This window comes from Delphinus delphis, chromosome 10, assembly GCF_949987515.2.
Source record: "Delphinus delphis chromosome 10, mDelDel1.2, whole genome shotgun sequence".
Classification (NCBI taxonomy): Eukaryota; Metazoa; Chordata; class Mammalia; order Artiodactyla; family Delphinidae; genus Delphinus; species Delphinus delphis.
The window spans coordinates 30,576,146-30,598,121 of record NC_082692.2 but is presented as its reverse complement, the minus strand read 5'-3'; the positions used below and the strand labels follow the sequence as shown (position 1 = coordinate 30,598,121).

Genomic DNA, 21,976 nt, shown 5'->3' with positions numbered 1-21,976 from the left:
GTACTGCTAAGTGTTTTGAGAAATCTGATCAAGGAAGGTAAGTCGCATTGTTTTTTTAATTTAAGAAAATTCAACCAAAACCTGTTTGGCAGCATAGTTCTCAGGTATGGCTAGGCCGTTTCCAGTTGTTTCTGTCTTTAAGAAATTTCAAGATTTCCAGTTTGTTTTTTATTTAAACATTCTCCTGGATTGTTCCAAACAAAAATGCCTTAGTGTCGGCTGGCACAATAACGAGATGTAAGAGTCTTACTGGAAATGAAAGCGAGCAGAGAGATTTCTTCGCCCGATCAGTCAGCAGACAGCAGACACAGGGTCGCAAGTGAGAAACAAAATTTAAGTCTGGGGTGTCGGCAACAGAGGCAGAGTTTCACTCCGATGTGTATGATGTTGGAATTTCATTCCCTCGCCCCCCAAAAAGAACATCCTTGGGTTTTCTCCTGTTGTGCTAAGAACTCCCTCCCAAGCTTTGAGACGTTCTACAGGCCACACACACAGGAGCAGGGCTGTCTGTCACAGAACCCAGATGCCCAGCTGTGGAAGATATTCTTTCAGCAGCATCCGTCTGTTTCTTGGCAAGACTTTGAGGCAGTCTAAAGAAAACAGTCCTGGCCTGCCTCGTAGTGAATACTGTACCGCTTGTATCTGGTTCCTCCTCCCTGGGCCTGGACACTGCTTGCCCTACAAGGCTGTCTGTCTCTCTGTCTCTCTCTCTCAGGGAATATTTGTGATTTTGGTTCGATTTTGTGAAATTCCTGTGGACATCTCCAGAAATTTTACTTTTCTTTTTTTTGGTTGTTTCTCTGCTGATTCAAAGAGAGGTGGGTAGGTATTGGAAGGCAAAGATCTAATGTGGGGAAAAGAGACTTTCTGCAAGGTGCCAAGTACGCTAGCAAAATAAAAAATAGTTTTCCTGGGTTCATGTTCAAACTCGGTGATCTTTAATCGTCTGAAAGGGAGAAACTAGTTCATTTCCTAGCCAACCACTATAATAAAATTCAGATTCAGGGGCAACCTGGCGCAGCTCAGCGTATTCTGCTCTTAAGGGAATATTCTTAGGCTTAAAGGGTGGTCTTCTTTGAAAGCCTATTTAATGGTTGTGTTCTTTGGTTGAAATCTTTATTTTTACAGCATTTGTGTTGTTCGGCTTTGGCACTGGAGGGATTTTATTTTCCTATTCTCTTGATTTTTTTTTTTTAAAGTTAGCAGTTGAATGTTGCTAAAATTTACATAAGGGAGTGGTTCTCCAGTACCCTCCCCCATACCCCCCCCCGCCCCCCCGCTGCCCTCCCCCAGCCCTCCTACCTGCCAATTGTGTCTGAAGTAATTTCACAGCAGTGCTGTTGACTTTGGGAGATGCAGTATTTCAGGTTCTCAGTGTGTGTGTGTGTGTGTGTGTGTGTGTGTGTGTGTGTGTGTGTGTGTGTGTGTGTGTGTTTGCCCTACTGTCTGACTGATAATTAGTTGTTACTTGCAAGCTGTGTTCATCTCCCTCCTCTTTCCTGACCTGCTCAGAGCATTAACATGTGAGAGTCAAAGTGTGGGACCCTTATGCATGGCGACAGGTGCTAATCTAAAGGGAAATTTCCCTTGCATTCTACCCATTAAGGGTACGGTACATAAAAATGGCTTAATGTCTCTTTGAAGGTGTCAGCAGGCATGTGTGGACCACACAGAATGGGTTTCACTGAGAGTAATAGAGTGAAATTGTCTGCATAATTATTTTCCTTGGATTGAGAATCAGCAGCCCTCTTTGGGTTCAGGAAATAAACCTCTGTTAAAACCATATGGCACTATTCTCAGAAGAGATGTTATTACAGGGCCACTTCCCTCTAAAATTTTGAGTCAGGAGTTCTTGAAAGGAGTCACATATGTCTGAGAACGTTTTCTGCCTCCTGCTTAGTTGCGAAAGTCAGATGTTCGTTCTCTTGCCTTTTTCACAAATACCACCTCGGGCAACAGGTATAAGGTCTTGGGACGGGGCTGGTGGAGTTGCAGTGGTCCAGCCATCTCAGGTATACACACTTTGAATTATTATCTGGGCCAAGCGATTTTGTTCTTAAAAGCAAAGAAATATTGCCCTTGATCCAGTGGAACATGCGATTTGTCAACACCGAAAGCACATCTTAAGGTCAGGATAATCATATTCTGTCTGCCCAAACCCTTAATGCAGATGCAGTTGCATTGCTGTGTTTTCCCCTTGTCCAGCATCAGTGGCTGTAAAATTTTCCTCTGAACTACTTGTCACAGTACTGGCGTGCTCTAGATATAGCTATCTTAGAGGGAAGGGTAAAGTGAATAAGAGTACAGTTTGTATAATGGCTAAGGGAATATTTGAGGGAGAATTAGGTTTGGTAAATATATTAAAGGATACAATATTTTCATATTATACATGTGTATGTATTTAAGTATTTAAGGACACAATACAATGTGTACCTTGTGATGAATCACTGTGCATTTCATATTTTTTGGGGGGGGATAGTCTTCCTGTCTAGTGTTTGCTGTAGAGGGAATATAAGTTGATATTTGTTCATTTCTGTTAATAAGCCTGAAATACGATCAGAATCTGTAGAGCTTCGTCTGGCTGTTGGAAATACTAGGAAGTTAGAGTGTCTCCTTAAGTGTCAGCCTCCCAGGGAGCACTTCATAGATATTAAGTCCAACTTTGCATTTCTTATCCTAGGAAAAGAAGGCAAGATAGGTATGGTTACGAGGCGTTCCTGTTGCCTTCGGTGTTTTTGTAATGAGAACTGTTTTTTACTAGAGAGAATGGTTGTTAGCATATAGATTCTGTCAGTCACTGGCCCATTTATTTATTCAACAGACACTTGTTGGGTACCTATATGTACTTTAAGGAGGGCCGTGGGGATGCAGAGATGACTTAGTCGTAGAGATTGCCCGGAAGGCAGCTCAGATGAGGGGAGAAAGCACGGGTATTCATGCCTGTGCCTGTGTAACAGAAAGTGATAGGAAAAGAGAAGGGGCATAAGGTAGCGGCAGTGGAAGTGACAGGGAAGTTCAGGGGCAGCTTTACTTCAGTTTGGGGGGTGGAGGGAAGGTTTTATGGATGTGAAGGCCCGTGAGCTGGATCTCGAATATCAGCAGTTAAACTTACTGGCAGAAGTTCTTGAATATGAAATTCTAGGTAGATAGATGGTGACTTTCAGAAGACTAACACTAAACCTCTTTTATTTTTATGATTAACGCCTACCACCCCCTGCCAAAAAGACCCCCTAAAAACCCAAAACGCAAAAACGTCTCCATCTTGACTCTTTGCAGACCATTGATGGAAGTTATGACCTGGTGCTTTGGCTGGGGTGGTATTTTTCGGTTTTAACTCTCTTCTGCGTTCCTCTCTATTCATCTGGGGCCTCCTAGACATTCAGGGCTAAGTTCAGATAGCATTTTGCCCCTTGTAGATACTCAGTTGAGGGTAATTCCATGGAACAAAGTAGATCAGGTAATTGAATTAACTTTTAAAACACACACTGAAATTTGTCTTTTCAGATTAGCGTTAAGGAATACAAATTTATGCTGTGACCTGGTGCCTAAAATTATTGACCAGCCTAGGACCTCATTTTGAATTAACAGGAAAAAAAAAAAGCCCACTGCAGAATCAGTAGAGGTGATAATCATGTTCTTTCAAGGGAAATTGTAAATCGGTCTGGACTTTAGCAACCTCTGGACTTCAGCGTTCATGGAGGGGAAAGGAAAAGGTCTAAAGATCTTCAGGCCAACTTGGTGGCTCAGACTTTCTTTTCAAAGTCCTTTGATATGTGTTTATTAGTTAAGTTTGCAGTTCTCTAAATGCTATCACTCCTACTATTTGCACTGGACCCCTGCCACGTCTCCATCCATAGCAGATGGATTCTTTCCTTCCATCCCCATATACATTCTTCAGGGTTGGTTACTTTCTGATTGACACTGGGAGTGAGACTGCAGAAAGGGGGAGGGTGCAGAAGAGGGATTGCGTTTATTTGATTTTGTTTCTGTATTTCTCTTAAGCTTATTGGAGTGCAAATGGCAGGCTAAGAAGTGGTCAAATATACTGCCGCACAGGATTCTGGAGGATTGTTTTCCAAAGTTATACTGCGAAAGATGGTTAGTTTTAGAGATTTTTGCTGTTGCCTCATGTTTTCTTTCGCTTCCCCTCCTCTTGGACACTGGTTTAGGGGTTCCCGGTGTAATATTTAGACCAGAACACACTTCGCCAGTGACAGGTACAGAGTCACAGTCTGACTTGTGACTTGGCCCAAAGAGGGCTGATCGCTTTGCAGTTAGGAGGCTTTAAAATATTCCTTTAAAATCACATGACCAAGATTGAACTCAGAAGACCCCATGCACACTTGCAGTCACTGGTGAAGGTATTCTTATTAAAAAGATGCCCAGAGGCAACTAGAAATGTGAGTCTCAAGTTCAGGAGAGGCTGGAGATGCATTTGAAGCCATAGATGTGGATGAGGTCACTTGCGGAATGGGTACAGAGGGAGTGGAGGAGAGTTACCTTTTTTACCATTGTGGCTGAATTAACTTTGTGCCCTTGGTCCCGGAGCAGAAGGAGAGGATGCTGTCTCTCAGGCTTCCTCGGGCCCCTGAAGTAGCAGTGGGGCAGTGGTTCCTGGTTTGTGTCCTTTCAGGAGGAGGGCTGCCTGCTCCTTGGTTTCCACGGCACCACTGGTCCCTCCGTCTCTTCTGGCTCCTCTTGCTTGCCGACCCCTTAAGTGTTTGTGCTTTTTAGACTCCTTTTAAGATATTCTCCTCCACTCATTCTCTATATCCATTCCCCGAGGGACCGAGTCATTTACACCGATGGCTTCACGTTCCTGTGACCACTGAAAATGCATCTCCGTCCTCTTTGGAATCTCAGACTCTTAATTCTGGTTTGCTTCCTGGGCATCTCCACCTGAGTATGTCCCATAGGTACTTCCAACTGATGTCCCCTACAATATTTGGGATCCTCCCACCTTCACTTTAACCAAAGTTCTCCACCCAAATAGGAACCCCCTCTAGTTTCACCAGTTTTGAATGCCCCACAGTCACCTATTTGACCAAACCAGAAACCGGAGACTCATCCTCTCCACCTTACCTCTTTTTTTTTTTTTTTTTTTTTTCGGTACGCGGGCCTCTCACCGTTGTGGCCTCTCCCATTGCGGAGCACAGGCTCCGGACACGGCTCACGGGCCCAGCCGCTCCGCGGCATGTGGGATCTTCCCGGACCGGGGCACGAACCCGTGTCCCCTGCATCGGCAGGCGGACTCTCAACCACTGCGCCACCAGGGAAGCCCTCCATCTTACCTCTTACATCTTCTTGTTCTACTGTCCTGTTTATCTCTGTTCTGTGTCTGAAATGCTTTCCTGCATACCCATTAGCCTGGCTGTAGCTGAGTTCACACTCTCAGTGTTTGTCTCTTGGTCTATAATATAAAAATAATCCCCTAACTGGTTTCATGCCTCAAACTGCACTGCTTTTTAGATCTGTTTTCCCCTTTAAGCAAAGTGGTCCTCTGAAACTATAAATCAGCCCATGGCACGCCCTTGCCTACAATATCTCAGTGATCCCCTGTTATTTACAAGGTGAAGTTCTGATGCTGTGACATTGTGGACAAGGCCTTTCAGCATCTGACCTACCCGACCCCCTCCCTCCCACACCCCCAGCCATGCCAAATTGTTCCCTCTATGCTTTTTTAACCTCTCTGTCTTTGCACCTGCTGTTCCTTCTGTTTGGAATGTCTTTTTCTTCTGCATTTGCTTGACTGAATTCTACTCATCCTTTAAGTTTACTCAAATGCCATCTCCTCTGTGAGCCCTTCCTGTCCGCTCTTGGAAGTTAAGCATTTATTCTTCGGTTCCCCTTTGCCTGTTCAGACCTCAGTTATGCTATTTGTCACATTGCTATCATTATTTGTTTATACGATGCCTCCCCAAGTATATGCTGGGGCCCCTGGTGTAGCATAGTTCATGGTACGTAATAAGTGCTTAGGAAATTTTAATTGAGAAACGAATATTATATTTGCATCGTGGTTTCCTCCGTGTAGGACATTTTCACCTCTGTTACATTTCATCCTGATGATGTCCCTGTGATGCAAATACTTTGATCCTCATTTGATAGATGAGGAAGTTGAGTCATAGGAGGAAATTGAGTCATAGAGATGATAGATTATTTGCCTATAGCTCCACAACCAAGTTGGTGACAAAGCCAGGAACAGACTCCAGATTTTCTGATCCTTGTAAAGTCAGGCCCAGATTTCGATATGGGATTCTGCTTTTAGTCAGACGGTGGTTTGGTCTTTTAACTATTCCATTAAGTTCACTAATTGTGTGTGCGTGTATGTGTGTGTGTGTGTGTGTGTGTGTAGCCCATGGTGACAGGTGAGGCATCCATGGCGTCACTGATTCTTAGAATTGTAAGTTAGGTAGTTTGTTATCTTACAGATGAGAAAATTCTGTACCCGAGAAGTTCACAAGCTACTATTAGTGGCAGAACCCAAATCTCCTGACGGTTAGTCACGTGTTATCTTTCTTACTACATGTTGGGCAATCCTCAGTTCTATTGGACAGAGTTTTACGGTTGAACTCATGGGTTGTTAGTAGGACTTGTTGAGCCATTAGGCCAGTGAATTCTTGGGAAGAGCCTACCTTTGGAGCAGAAAGGATATCATTTCTGTGACCATTAAGGTCCATGAAAGTGATAGAACCCAGAAGGGAAAGAATAAAACGATGACGTTGTTTCATTGGTTACCCCACTTTGCAGACCATATTCCTTCTTTTCCAGTGGGCTTCCTGGATTCTTGAGCATGTGCCATTTTGAAATAAAACCAAGGCATCTGATTAGGCTGATGGTGTGTTCAGTAGTCAGAAGGGTTGTGGTGTCCTGGTGTAAGTAGAGTATACAGCATGTTGGGCCTCAAGAGGACAACGTCCCAGTTACCTGGAAAGAGACATGGAACTGACATTGGTGGTATCTCTGTCCCTTCCACTGGGCTCTCGCTCTCTGTACATATATATGTATGCATGTAATAGAGATAATGTAAATTTATAACCATATACACGTGTATGTGGAAAAGCCAATACTTTATACATTTTACGCAGACAAAAGAAAGATCTTCAACTGTCATTACTGATTAGATAATTCAGCACGAAGCCAGCAGACAAAAATCTTTAAACTTTATATCTGCTTTTGGAAAAAGTTTAATTTTAATCACCTGAAGGTTCTTTTTTTTAATATTTAAAAAAATATTGGGCTTCCCTGGTGGCGCAGTGGTTGAGAGTCCACTTGCCGATGCAAGGGACACGGGTTCATGCCCCGGTCCGGGAAGATCCCACATGCAGTGGAGCGGCTGGGCCCATGAGCCATGGCCGTTGAGCCTGCGCGTCCAGAGCCTGTGCTCTGCAACGGGAGAGGCCACAACAGTGAGAGGCCCGCATACCGCAAAAAAAAAAAAAAAAAAAAAAAAAAAAAAATATATATATATATATATATATATATATATTGAGCTGGTATCTCTATCATGTTCTTTCATTGAGGGGTCGCTGATTATGAGCTCTGAAAAAGTGGCCACCGACCCACTTCCTTGGGTTTGACAAGAATGCACTTTTCTAGTCTGTTGTGCCTTGAAAAAAAAAAAGGTAAAACTTGCTATCTTCTAACTCTATTTAACACTACTTTAGATTCCCTTTTATATAACAATAACTTGATCCTACTCAAAATACTTGGCACCTTTAGTGACAGAGTGGAATGTAAGAACACTTTAGCAGATCTGAAAGTGAGTAAACGCTGGTTGTTTTGGAATGAAGAGGGTAGAGTTTTCAGTTCTTTATTCAGAGTTCGCAGAAGATAAGAGTACCGGGATTAACACAATAGACTCCCTTCATTACACATGGCTGAACAAAGCAATTATCTGTCTATCAAGCCTATAGTACATCGTGCAGCAGCGTTTAGGAAGGGTGTATGGATGGGCGGATAAGCGCTATTCCATTGGAAAGGGCTGCTGATCCACGAGGGAATTTTTCTGAGTTTAACTTGTAAACTGTTTTATTTTGGAGTTTATATCATGTTACCCTTGCAGTTTAGAGAGAAATGAGGTTGTTATTTTTTTAATGTTGTTGATGGCATTTTTCAGTTCCTTACCCATCTGACTTTTATTAGGGGGGTTATTTCAAAGACATCTCCTGTTTAAGCATGTTTAAACAATCTGTTTGAGACCTGTTGTGTAGATATAAACACAATAGTCCTTTAATGCAGTAGAACAGACTTCTGACAGACACAGCACATAACAGACATCCATCCATTATTGCTTAAGCCGCTGTTCCTTCCATGCCTGACCTGAGAGGGTAACCACAGAGCTCAGCTGACAGCATTGGCCGTTCGGAAGACACTGACATACCCCCTGTTCCTGTCTAGCGAGCAGAGAATTGCAGAGCGGCAGACAATTGGAGAGGCCTTAGACCAGATTAAAACTAAGTACCTTAAATCTGTCTTAATGGCTGTGTTTACCTCTCCTTCTTCTTCATTCCTTTAAAAAAGTAATCAGGTTTTGCAAGCGTTAAGAAAACCACCTCTTCTTGCCAGCTGGACTAGGTCCAGTTTAAGCAAGAAATCTCCCCCTCCCCCTCTTTTTTCTCCCCTGTCTTTTTCTTTTTCCTTCTTCTATGATCTTCACTGCCATTCAGCACAGCAAGACCAGGCTGCGGGAGCTGGCTGACTTTTTCCTTGGTTATTACTTTTTAACATTTTCTTCCTGTTACAGAAAGGGGAAAATTGAAAATGATGTTCCTCGGCTGTAGCAGCAAATGTCAAGAGAGGAGCCCTTTGCACTTTTTAATTGCTTCGATGTAGTGCTTTTCTTTCTTTGCTCGAAACACACACACAGTCACACAGCACATGCCCCAAACCGTAATAATGAAAGAGAAACAGAGAAGATCGCATGCTAAGGAAACTCAGCCAGGATCCAGGAATTGCGTGACAGTCTGTAGGCTAGCTGTCACTAGACTCTTTGAAGAATAATGCCATCCATGTTTAGCTGGATTATTGGCAAATAAACAGTGATGCTTTTTGTTCGACTATGGAAACTACCATTTCCATTGCCTAAAACGTTACCGTTAAGAAAAAAAAATCTTTACATCTCTCAGTGGGGTCTCTGTAAAGGCCAGTAACACAGAACTGTGGTGTGTATGAATATATTATAGTCAAAGAAGGCAAAGGAAATGTTTTCAGAACTAACACACTCGAGTTTTACTAAGTTTTGTGAGTGAAGTGTGGACATAGAGAAAGAGATCTTTTGTTCATTTCCCAGAAACTGAAGGGAGAGATGCGGATTCTGATGGCCCAGGACAGTTGTGGATGTTGGGTTGTAATTAGTAGAACAAGATGTGTTGTGATAAAACGGAGTCGGTAAGACTGGGTATAATGTAACAAAATCTCTGAATTCAGCTTCTCGGCTTTTTCTTATTGTGTTCCTTTTAGGTCTCTTTTCCTTAGCCTTTTTTCCCCTTCTTTCCTTGTATGGCAGCCTGGCATATGAAAAAGAGGACAGAGGCTGGTCAGGGGCTAGTGTCCAGTGTCACTGCCTACTTCCGTGACTTCAAACAGGTCACAGGGGTTTTCTGGGCATCAGTTCCTTTTCTAAAATAAAACATGGTCTGGTGAAATCCACATTCTCTTCCAGCTCTGAAAAATTCGAATTCATATAATCTTATTTTGAATGCGAGTAAAGATGGAGAAAGAAGCATCCCTTGGAAACAACAGGCAGGCAAAGTCAAGGGTAGCAGGATTGGAACTAGAAAGAAGGTGCCAGAGAATTTAGAGGTAAAGAGGCAAAAGTAGATTAGAGACGCATTAGGGCAGAGGAGAGGGGCTGAGTTGAAGTCAGCCAGCTTCCCGGTTTAGTTCTTTTTCCACCGCCTGCAAAAATACTACATCTCCTCCTGTATATTTCCATTACGCTTTCATCTGGTCTTTCTTTACTTTCTTTTCTTTTTTTTTTTTTTTGCGGCACGCGGGCCTCTCACTGTTGTGGCCTCTCCCGTTGCGGAGCACAGGCTCCGGGTGCGCAGGCTCAGCGGCCATGGCTCACGGGCCCAGCCGCTCCACGGCACGTGGGATCCTCCCGGACCGGGACACGAACCCGTGTCCCCTGCATCGGCAGGCGGACTCTCAACCACTGCGCTACCAGGGAAGACCACTTTACATTTTTAAAATCCTTTTTTCTCCTTACCTCCCATGAATTTCTCTTTCTTTAGATATTTCAGGTTGCTTGACTCCATTATTTCAAGAAACAGGATTGTACTCTAAGCATATGTTTTTCAGGGGTTATTCCCTGGTGAGCGACTGTCCTTTCTTCCAGATACTTATTCTTTGATTGTCGGGATCTGCCACAGCCTAAAATCTAAAAATTATAGAGTAACTTGCATTTATATACATGCGAATGAATATCTCACAATTCTTTCATTTGTGTATTTATCGAAAGATCTTGAATTCTTTAACCTTTAGAAGCCTACATTTTGAAAGAGGCTGTCCTTCAATGATCTCTCTCATGCATCTAATTATATTTAAAAAACGACTCCATACGAGTTTGGAAGAGTGAACTTTTTACTCACTGATCTAAACTGGCGCCTCTTATTATTAAAAGAAAGCAAATTCAAGCTTTTAACATTTTTTTCTATGAACTGGAGTTCCTAGAATATTTCTATGGAGTCTATGGCTTAACTATGTAATTATGTCTCTTGAGTAGATTATGTTTTTCTTCCCATAATTATGTTTTTACCCAAGAGACTTGGAAGGCTTCAGACCTCTCTTGGGTGAAATTGTTCTTCTTCTCTTCTTTCCTGATAAACTCTGAATTCTACATGCCTGACTGTTCAAGGGCTCGAAAGAGAGCTCTTGAAGATATGTGGTAGTGATTATCATTTTTTTTTCCTTTAGAAATTGGTTTATATATTAAGAAGGCCCTTAGAGGGAAGATCTGTTAGTTCATTTTTGAAATGCCATCAGAGAAGAATCTCCTGGAAGGGGATTTGTTTATGATCTGTGGTCCTCTGTCTGAAGCCACACACTAACAGTGGTCTAGGGCTGTCTTGTCTCACAGGCCATCCTGTGTGAGCTCTGGGGCCCCATGCACACATCATATTCCACGGCTGCTAATTTCCAGTGGCTCGGAGGGGCTCCAGGCCTTCCTTAAACATGAAGATAGTTTCTTAGTCCATTTCATTATTCTAGTCCCGAAATAGTTTTTGACCTGAACCAGACAGCATAGTCTTAGGAAAAAGGATGACTCAGCAGCCTTTCCCAGCAAAGATTAGAGACTCATCAATTTTACTGTGGGAAATGTTGCCCAATAACCAGCCTTTTCCCCCCCCCCCCGCCCCCGACTTTTACTGGACAAAAGGAGAGATAATTCTAAATGTAACAATGTTCTTATTTACTAATTTAACAAGTATTTGTTGTGTGCCTTCTCTGTACCTAGGCTCAAAGTTACGTGTTAAGATGTAGGACGTGACACCCATCCTCAGGGGGTTCACAGTCAAGTCCAGGAGAATCTAAGATATTAGGGTTTGAAATTTTATATAAATATTTTATATCAATTCACAGAGAGTTAATGCTTACTGAATGCCTACTACACTTAAGTATAACCACATGTAGTGGACAAAAAGCAGTTGTAGCTGCTCTCAGTTTGCTGTGATAGAAACCAGAGGGCTCACCGAGGCCCTAGAGACAGAAAAGACCAGAACAAATGTGGTGACCAGGTTGAGACTGGGAAGGGATTTGGCCAAATGGAGGTGCTGCGGAGAGAGGCAGTTCTGAGTGGAGGAGGCGGCTTGGGCAAAGGCACGGGGACTCTGAAGAACTGTGGGGAGTCCAGTGTGAGTGGGGCATAGGCCGGGAGCAGTATGGTTGGAGCCGTTGGAAGAAAGTGTGATAAGGTCCATTGAGACCGTCTTTTCCAGGTTCTTGTTTACTGGGTTCAGGGGGCTCTGTTTAATTTGATAGACACTGTAAGACGACTGAAAGGGTTTGCACAGGTACATAACGTTAATGTTAGGATTTAGGGACTGAAAGGACTTTAGAAATTATGGAAACGAACTCTTCGTGTTTGCTAGGTCTCAGAGAGTTCCATTAAACCCTTCCTGTGGTCATACAGCTGGTTGGTGCCCTTTCATATATGCCAGCCTGCTGCTCTGGTATCTTAACCACAAGTGAGAGGTTAGCAGTGGTCCTAGTGGGAATGGAAACTAGGGGCTCATCCCTGTAGATGGGCTACACCTGCAGAAACTACAGGCATGGGCTTGACCGGATGCTGGGGTCTAGGAAAGGGAGGTGGAAAAGACCTAGGCTGGATTTTGAGCCTGGGGGACTAGAAAACAGTTATATTAATGGAAACAGGGAAATTAGAGGAGAAGCTGGCTGGGACTGTTTGTAGTGGCAGAGGGAGGTGTGTCAGGGAGAGGCGAAGAACTTATCTAAACATTGGGTGCATGACAAGGGTACAGGTCTTCGATTTTTAGACTTTCACAAACCACCAGTGAGATGTAATCATCTGAATGTAAACAGATAAGAGTTTCACTTTTCTCAATAGTATTTTCATTTTCACATGTATGTAGGAATGCAGAAAATCAAGGTTTTTAACCTAGAGCCTCAATAAAGTATTTGGATCCAAACTCTGCATGGCTTCCCTAAGAACTCACTTGAGTCTGTGTCATCTTCCATTTTTGCGGGAATGTAGTGACTCTCATCCTCAGAGGTAAAATTCCAAGTAATTTCATTTGGAATTGAGTTATGACTTTAAAATTAGTCAACCTGTTCCCTAACCCCTCCCTGCAAACACTCTTTCATGTGCCACTTTCAGGGTAGAGAGATTAGAATTGAAGGCATCATTTTTGTCCCCCCAGAACTGCTGTGGAATAGCATCTCTGTTGCATATAACCAATTTACTCTGAAAAATGGTAATTCTAGTTCAAGTCCTCTTCCGTTTTCTTTTTTACTCTCTAAGTCATCGTCACAACATTCTGAGATGGTTCTACCCTGTGGCTTGAGCCCTAGGGTATTGGACCAGATCTCATTCTGTCACTTGACTTGCTGGCAGCAAAGTTAGCTCATGTCTTCCCAGACCCCCCTCTCCTCCAGGTAGGCCTGAGGGCATGGCACAGGAGTCTCAGGGTCTGCCAAAGTGTTGTTTTATTGGTCAGGGGATGAAAAGATCTGTCTTAAAAGACAGATTTCCATATATATTGCATCGTTGAAAAGAATTAATGTTGTCAAATGAGAAGTGTCAAGTGATTCGAAGATGGTTTGCCTCTGGTTAGGTTAATATCACATATATGTTCAGCACCATCTTGTCTCACAGGACGTCTATTACCATGGTTCTGTCATTTGTCCTCCAACTAGCTTTTCTCCTTCCTTCTCTGCTTATCAGCATCCTCTTCCACCTTCAAGGACGTAATGATCTCATCGGTGAGGGTTTCCTCTTCCCTGTTAGTCAGCATCAGTTGTTCCCCTGTTCTTCCAATGGCATTTTATTACTTTTTAAAGTTTTTTTTTTATTGTGAAAAATTTCAGACATACATTAAAAGAGATTATATTTCATAAAAACCCCAGGTACCCATCGCCTTGTTTTATAATTAATAGCATTTTGCTGTATTTGTTATTTTGCCGAAATATTTTAGAGCAAATACCAGACACCAGGACATTTAACCTCTAGTTACCCGTTCTAAAACCTAAGGGCATACTACTCTTACATAATCACCAAAAGCACCTCTTCCTTAATATTTTGAAATAGTCCATATTTATATTTTTTCAATTGATCCCCAAACTGTAGCATTTCAGTGATTGTCTCACACAGTCCTTTGCAGTTAGACTTAACTTGCCTTTCTTCCCTACTAGACTGTGCACTGCTTGAGGGCAACGATGTTATCTTACATATTTTCTCCCCGCTCCTCCTTAAAATGCCTAGCGAGACTCACATGGTAGATGCCCAGCACATACTAGCTAGACTAACTGACCTGAATTTGGACGCCATACTGATTCCTGATTGATGCTTTATTGCAGGTCTGCCTTTTAACTTTATTTTATTTAAACATTGTATCTTCCTGATACCCAGGATACAAGTAGCTAAATACCTAATAAAATAAGTGAGTGTTTAAAACTGATTAAAAATACTACTGTAAAGAGAGGAGCTGTCAAACATCATGCCCTAGTGACCAGCAAAATGACCCTTCTGTGCCACGTGAGAGCGAAGGGGCTGTGACACGCCCTGCCTGTTGTGAAAGGCGTACTCTTCTGTTAAGTGCACTTGGGCATCCTTCAAGAGGGCTCACTAATTGGCATACTGCATCACGCTGTGAATACAGGGCACAGAGCGTGAGGTTCTGGCTGGGTGCCCACCCGCCTCTCCAGAGTTGTGAAGCGGTGCTCAATTGACTTTTATAAAAACGGGCGAAATGGGTTACATCAGAGTGGCACGTTTGTTTTTGTAGTTCACATACCACGGTTTCAGAGTCTTCACGGACCAGTTTCAGAAGCGTGATTTTTTAAGCAGAAGTTCTAAGGGCAACATTACCAACTTTCACCGTGGGTGAGTTGCCCTTGGACTGAAAGAGCTGGGTGGGGAAGAATGGGACCATTAGACTATTGGTTGGTGACTTAACCGTTCCTCATGCGTCTTTGCTCTAGGGATGTGTGAATACTGTGACCCTTCCATCACACTTTCTTCTTGTGCCCCTGAATTTGTGGCAACAAAAGTCATATTCAGCCAAACACACTGAACTTTTTGAATGAAATTTGTTCTGAAAACTACTTTTTTTTCCACTTGAAATTCACTTTTGACTGTGATTTTTTCTGAATGACTGATGATGTGCTGTTTTAATCTAAAACAAGCTGGTTGGCAAATGGGAGGGAAAAGAGTCCCAGACCAGCAGGCAGAAGACCTGAGTTCTCGTCCTGCCACTAACTGTGTGACTTTGGGCAAGTCACTTCCCCTCTCAGGGACTCAGAGTCCTCTCCGTTAAAGAAGTACACTGCTCTAAAACTGAGAGTCAAAATGATTTCTCTTGTCCTTTTCAGCTCTATGATTCTAAATGACTTGAAGCAATGCTTAAGAATTGTAGTAAGAGCAAATGCAACTTTTTCAGAAAGCAAGCAAAAAAGCTTTCACTTAAATGAACGTTCTTCAGGGAAATTTCTTAGGAAACATCAATAAAGGCTGGTCTCTAAAAAAGGGGTTTCCCTGCTGGATTCACAAGACTGCCAAATAAGAAGGGAATAGTTTTTCTGGGAAGGATAGTGCTATAATATGATATCCTGGGCCAGAAAAATTTCTCTCAACCAAGACATTTATCTAAAAGAGGAGAACATTCATTCATTTATTGTATAAACATTTATTGAGCACCTACTGTACGGCAGGGACTGAACTGGGTTGTGAGAATTACAGCTGTAAACATGCCAGAGCAGTCGTTCTTGTTGGACTCATAGTCTTGCAGGGGAGACAAATCAATGCATGCGATAATTACAGATTGTGGTTACAACCATCAAGGAAATAAACAGGGTGTGCTCGAGGGGAGGGCACCTATTCTGGGTCTAGTAGGTAGGCACCTCTCATAGGAGGTGGTGTTCACCCTGAGGTCTAAGGGATGAGAAGGAGTGGGCTGTACAGAGAATCCCGGGGAGAGCATTTCAGGAAAATGGAAAAGTCCTGGAATGGGACACTAAGGGAGACAATGGCAGAGGCCCATTTCAAGATGGAAATGACAAAATCTGTTAATGGATTGAATGTGGGGAGTGAGGGATAAGGGGAAATCAAGGGAAGTGTTAAGGTTTTTGGCTTAAGGGACTGAGTGACTGGTACTGAGATGGGGGACTCTTAGGGAGGAACGGGGTTTCTTGGAGAGAAGAAGCAAGAATTGTGTCTTAAATATGCTGAATTTAAGATACCTTTGAGATGTCCCAGGGGAGAGTCAAAGTCAAGTAGGCAGAGGGACACACAAACCTGGAACTCAGGACAGAGGTCAGGGCTCACCCTAGCGATCGGGGAGGCATGGACGTGAGTCGGTGGCCTCGAGTGAGTGGGGTTGTGGGATCGTCCTGGGCTGTGGCTCTCTACCTCAGCTGCACGTTGGACTATGTCGTGAGCTTTTAAAGAATAACTTTCCCCAGGACCCTCTTCCAGAGCTCCCGATTTAATTGAGCTGATGGACATCTATATTTTTCAAAGCTCCGTAGAGAACATTTTTATTCAGCTTGGATGGGAGAGCCACTGATCAAGGCAGGCAGTGCAACTAGAAAAGGAGATCCAGGACCGAGCTTTTGCGTAGTCTTAGATATGCAAGACTGTGGAACGTGGAGACAGCAGTTCTCCATTCTTTATAGCTTCCTCCTGCTTGGAAGATCCACTCTTTGGCCCTTTGGATGAGGTTTGGTTCTCCCTGTACCGTGGCAGAGTACCCTGCCCTGGATTGAAGTCGGTGTGCCCTTTGTCTTCCGAGTCCCCAGTTTCCGAAGGGACGGCTTGGGTGCTGAGGATTTAAGTACATCTTCTTTCATCCCGTCATTCCTGTGTCACCCTGATGTGGTTCAGCGGTAGCAGTTATTTGTTATGGTTGAAAGATGAAGAACCCGATCGGCTTTTGCTCTTCATTCTCCTGCAAGAATTTTGTTGTGGTCGTGGTGGTGGCTGTGAAGGGGCAGACATTCTAGGAAGAAAAATGGGTATTTTTTTTTATAGATGCAGCTGCAGATAGATGTTCCCCGAATTACTCTAGGGTGTGTGTAGATACTCGGTAGCTTGCCTTCGAAGATCATTTCCAAAAGGTGATTGGGGCTTTTCAAATTTCACCTGCTCTTAAATTTCTCACACACATCCGTACTCCTCCAGGTTCTTTATTCTTGCCTACGACCTCCTATCACTGCCCCGAAGCACCGGACTCAGAGAAAATAAACGTGTCCTCACGCATTTGTGTACTGAGTTCACATCTCATTCGGTCTCCATGAAAACCTAACGAAAGGGCTGTAGAAAGCAGAGGCAAAGCTTATTAAATTTTCTTGTGACCCATGGCCCACATAAAGCCTCAGTATGTAAAGGAACCATGCAAGATCGTGTAGCCCTCCCCGCTCCCCCAGCCCTCAGGGAATCTGCCATTCCAAAAATATGGCCTATTAAATAACTTCCAGGGACAATTCCATAAGCTTTCTTGTTAATGTTTACAGCTGTATCAACACCACAGCAATCCTTTATTTTTTTTGATATGTGTATGAGGAACAGAATCCATGGGTCTAAGTGTGACAAGTACTGTACGATTCTCTAATTGTGAACCTTGTAAGACACAGCGAGGTATAGTGATGGAAGTTTGTTTAGGGTAATGGGTGAGCTGTTAACTTTGTAACTGAATCCTTGCTGCTGCTTCTGCCTGCCTTGAAAACCAGCCTGACACCTCCCAGGGCTTAGTCCTCAGGTGCCTCACCTTGGCGATCTGAATATTTTCAGTCCTTCGTAGCAGCTGGGAGAGGAAGGGAGAAGCTGGGGTCCAGCATGGATGGTGCCACATGGTGTATGGAAGGCTGAGTCCACTAGGACCTGGGCTGCATCCTGGTCCAGACTGAGCTAGTCAATAGCTAAGACCCATGGGCTAGTTGTTTTCTCTCTGCAGGCCTTGGTCACTTCATCTATGAACACCTCACTTCCTGGGGTCTGGGGGCTGTGTTGGGTAATCCCTAATAGATTTAGGGAATACTCCTTTAGATTTCTAAAATCTATGTGTAATATGGATTAAAAAGTCCTAAATGGTGGGGAAAACGACTATCAGTAAGCAATGAGTTTCCCTAGTTTTTCCTGATCATTTTTCTCCCAATCTTAGCCCCTCATTTGTAGCACATGCCCCAGACTTACGCTGGCAGGAAATAGGGTGGTGGGTGCATTTCAGTTAATGGGCCTTAGTTGGAACATGTTTGGCTGGGGAGACAGCTACACTCCTATTACCAAACCTTGGCTTCCTGTCTGTTTTCTTTGGGCTGGGTAGGCAATGAAAAAGGAGACAGGAAAATACATTTGGGGGCAAGTAAAATAAGGAATTTGTCTTAGGAAGACAGCTTATAGTTGGGAAATTCTAATGTTCAGCTTAACCCTGTCCTGATATATTCCTCTTGTCCTGTACTAAGTGGGAGATGAGGTGTTCTTGCTACTTGTAGAATCTACCTTGCCGTTCTCGAAGGCTCTTAATAATCCTCCTTCAAGGGTTTCTTCTGTTATAGATACTACTCCTAATGCCCTTAACTTTTCCTGCAAATTCTTACTCTAGTCATCATCTGAAACGGCTCTTCTTTGAATCAGCTTCCGTTACTTAACGTTTTACTAAACTGTTGGGGCAGCGTACCAGGGCTTCACTGGTACAGAATATGGAAGCTACTTCTGTTTAGGCGGTAGGCATTATTGTACTCGTTCACCATAGTCCCACTCTACGGCTTCACACTTAACTAACGTCACATCAAGCTTCAGGTGTTTTCCAGTTATACCTGCACCAAGGCAATACCATGCTCTTTGCTAGGAATGATTGGATGATTTTTAAAAAGTCTTAGTACCTTGGTTATATTTCAACTTACATAGTTCTTGAATATCTAGAATTTCTGTGGATTTTACACTTGAATAAACTAGAAGAGAGACCAAGTGAGGTTTTTGTTTTTGTTTTTTTAAATAGTGGATTCTCCACATTCACAGGGTAACCCAAAGGGTATTTTTCAGTTTCTCTTACAGAACCACAGCACTAGATTTAAAATAAAAAGAGCACTCTCTCTGATTTAACATAGTTTATTATGCGCTTTCAGGCTTTGGCGTATCACAAAATGTCCACATTCCTCTCGAGGATTTGAGTTTCCTTGCCTGTATTTCTGTTTTCCTCTTAAAGGGGTTTCTCGGTTTGAGTTTTCATTTTTCAGAAAGGAGTCTCCATAAGGTACAGTGGTAACATAAAAAAGAAAAAGTCACTTATGGTCATCACGGAAGTGTCCCTTTAACAGACGTGTTTGTCTCTGTTTCTGCCCCAAGTATGGCCCACTGTGTGTCCCATGCACAGATTCTCAACTTTCAGGGGAGGTTTCCTCCTTCATGAAATGAGCAAACACAGCCCAAGACACAGTCACCTTTCCCAGCCTCCCCGAGAGGCCAGAGGGGGCGCCCAGAAAGTCCCTCTTGGGCTCTGGTGTCTGGGCCTCACCGCTGATACTTGGCCCCGAGTCACCCTCTGGGCCCCTCTGCTCTCCATTCCTAGAACAGAACCAGGGATGCTTGCCACCGGACGATGCTTATCACAAAGCCCTTTGAAATGGGAGGCATTATATAGACGCATCATTATAAAGATCAGTATTGACGATTCCTTCGCTTAAACCCCTAGTATGTATGTTCACGTATCTATTTAGCATGGTCAATTGTTCAGCTAATTAATATGCTTTTATTTTATGATTTGCTGTTTCCAGGGCACAGACAGAAGCTTGATGACTCTAAACCTAGTTTGTTCTCTGACCGCCTCAGTGATTTAGGGCGCATTCCTCATCCCAGTATGAGAGTAGGTGTCCCGCCTCAGAACCCACGGCCCTCCCTGAACTCTGCACCAAGTCCTTTTAATCCACAAGGACAGAGTCAGATTACAGGTAAGACAGACTCATAGGTCTCACTTTCGCAGACTCCGGCAGGCTGGGGGTGAGGGGCTGCCTGACAGATGAGACGCGTTCACTTCAAAGCTTCTGGAGCTGGGAAATGGCTTATGATGAAAGAAATCAACACTTGAAGACACTGGCCTTCTTTTTTTTTCTTTTTAATAAAAACCAAATACCAGTATCCACTAACGTTGGGATAAAATTTGGGGGAAGTTTCTACTGATGCTGTCCTCTGTAGCGATGTCAGTCTGCACACTGGTGGGACGGTAATACCATGCTGTCTGGGAGAATGTTTGTTGTCGGTTTCTATATTGTGTCCAGGTGGTGCAGGGGATAACATCACACCCTCACTGTTGGAAAATTAGCATTACCATCTCAGATCTGGGCTAATGTTTCCTACATGTATAACTGTTTCATTAAGTTGGCTGGAAAATTGCCCTGGGCTAACAGGTAGCCTTAATTGCTGGTTATAAGGCAAGACCAAGGAGCGGCCCATCGGGCAGACAGAAGTCCCCTCTGATTCACATTGAGCTCCCGTTCTCCATGTGACATTTCTCTTTATGCATTCCAGTGTGCTTCTTGCTTTGCCTTTCTTCTTAAAAATTAATATCAGCATCGCATTACAGACCAATCATTCATTTGGTGCGTTAAGACTCCCAACCCTTTTTTTTTTCCTGCCCCACTTGGGCAAAAGCAGATCTTCCTGTAGGACTAGTCTGCTTGCTTTTATGCCATGGTGACAAGAGAGTGTGCTAATCATCATAGGTCTTTCATTTGCAGATCACAGTACTGAGAGCAGCAAGGAACTCAACATGTCATCTAGTTACTATTGTTGGCAGAGCGACTAGATGGGAAGGAAAATAACTCAAAATGTACAATAAACTCTCAACTTGGATCTTGTCTAATGGTTAGGTTTTTGTCTGTAGCCGTTAGGTTTTGAGTGTCTTTAACGGTTTATAAGCATAATTGTTTATAAACGAAATTACCTGCCTCTCCTTCTGTCCTGCCCTTATTAGGTATATGTCTTTTTGGATATTTACTTAGGTTTCTGTGGGTCTATGGGTATTAGTCTGAATATATGGATATGCCTGAGTATGTATTTTTTAAATAATGTAGAACTATAAAAATAAAATATCTAAACACTGAAGAGAACCAGATATCTGCATGAGAGAAGAAACATAGAACGCTGTGAAGAATAGCCATGTGTTAGGTTTAAATAAATCTCCAGTTATTGAAATGTAGGAGTCAGGTTAGTGTGTTCACTAGACATGGGTCCTTGATGAAAATGCCAGGGTGAAATTCACACCAACTTGTGAATTTGAAGCTTGTCGCTGTGCGGCGTGCTACTACATTTAAAGTAATGGACTGAATTTTTTTATTTTTTTATTGACATATAGTTTTTACAATATTATATTAGTTTCAGATGTACAACGTAGTGATTCAAAATTTTTATTGATTATACTCTGTTTATAGTTATTATAAAATATTGGCTGTATTCGCCATGCTATACAATACGTCCTTATGGCTTATTTATTTTATATACAGTAGTTTGTTAAAGTGATGGATTTTAGATCATTGATTAAGGTTCATAACAGCTGTACTTTTGTCTTTATAGTAATCCTTAGATTCTGTGTGTGTGTGTGTGTGTGTGTGTATATGTGTAGAAGTATGTGTATACATATATAGAAGTGTTTATATATGATTTGTAAGGGTCTTACGATGGCTAATAAGATATATATAAGAAAAATATATGTTCTGTGATTTGGCAACCCCTGGGTTCTTTAAATGTGTGATTTCTATATTTTAATCCTTAACTGTTTACTAATTATATTTTGCTGATGGCTAAAGCCTTTAAAATGGCCTTCGGAACCTGTGTGCTGCTAGATTCATTTAAGAAGAAGCTTTTCTCAAGGCTTTGTCCTCAAACCTAAAGATGACACCAGAAAATAGGACCCAGAGGACATTTTAGAATCCAAAGCTACCTTAGATATCATTAACCGAAAGCTAGGTAAACGTTGTGAAGAGGATCTACATTTTAGCAGCACCCCTGACCCCACATAGGAGTGCAGAGAGGGAGGCTCCAAGGAGGCCCGGGGCACGTTGCTGCCGGATGAGCATGTGAGCCGAGCAAAAGCCTGGCCACCTCCACCAACCATGCTCACCTCCAGGCATCAGCCTCCTCCCCGTCAGGAGGCTCACGGAGGTTAAGCTCCTTGTCTGCAGTTTTGTTTTTTTTTTTTTTTTTGCGGTACGTGGACCTCTCACTGTTGTGGCCTCTCCCGTTGCAGAGCACAGGCTCCGGACGCGCAGGCTCAGTGGCCATGGCTCACGGGCCCAGCCGCTCCGC

General features: G+C 43.0%; 1 protein-coding gene across 4 annotated transcripts in view; it reads left to right on the top strand.

The window, feature by feature from the left end:
• Window positions 1–21,976, top strand: part of RUNX2 (RUNX family transcription factor 2) — a 208,445-nt gene that overhangs the window by 136,976 nt on the left and 49,493 nt on the right. For all 4 annotated transcript variants that reach the window (XM_060021723.1, XM_060021724.1, XM_060021725.1 and 1 more), the window contains one exon: window positions 19,450–19,623. In XM_060021723.1, coding sequence (XP_059877706.1) covers window positions 19,450–19,623 — 174 coding nt within the window. The remainder of the gene's footprint in view (window positions 1–19,449; window positions 19,624–21,976) is intronic.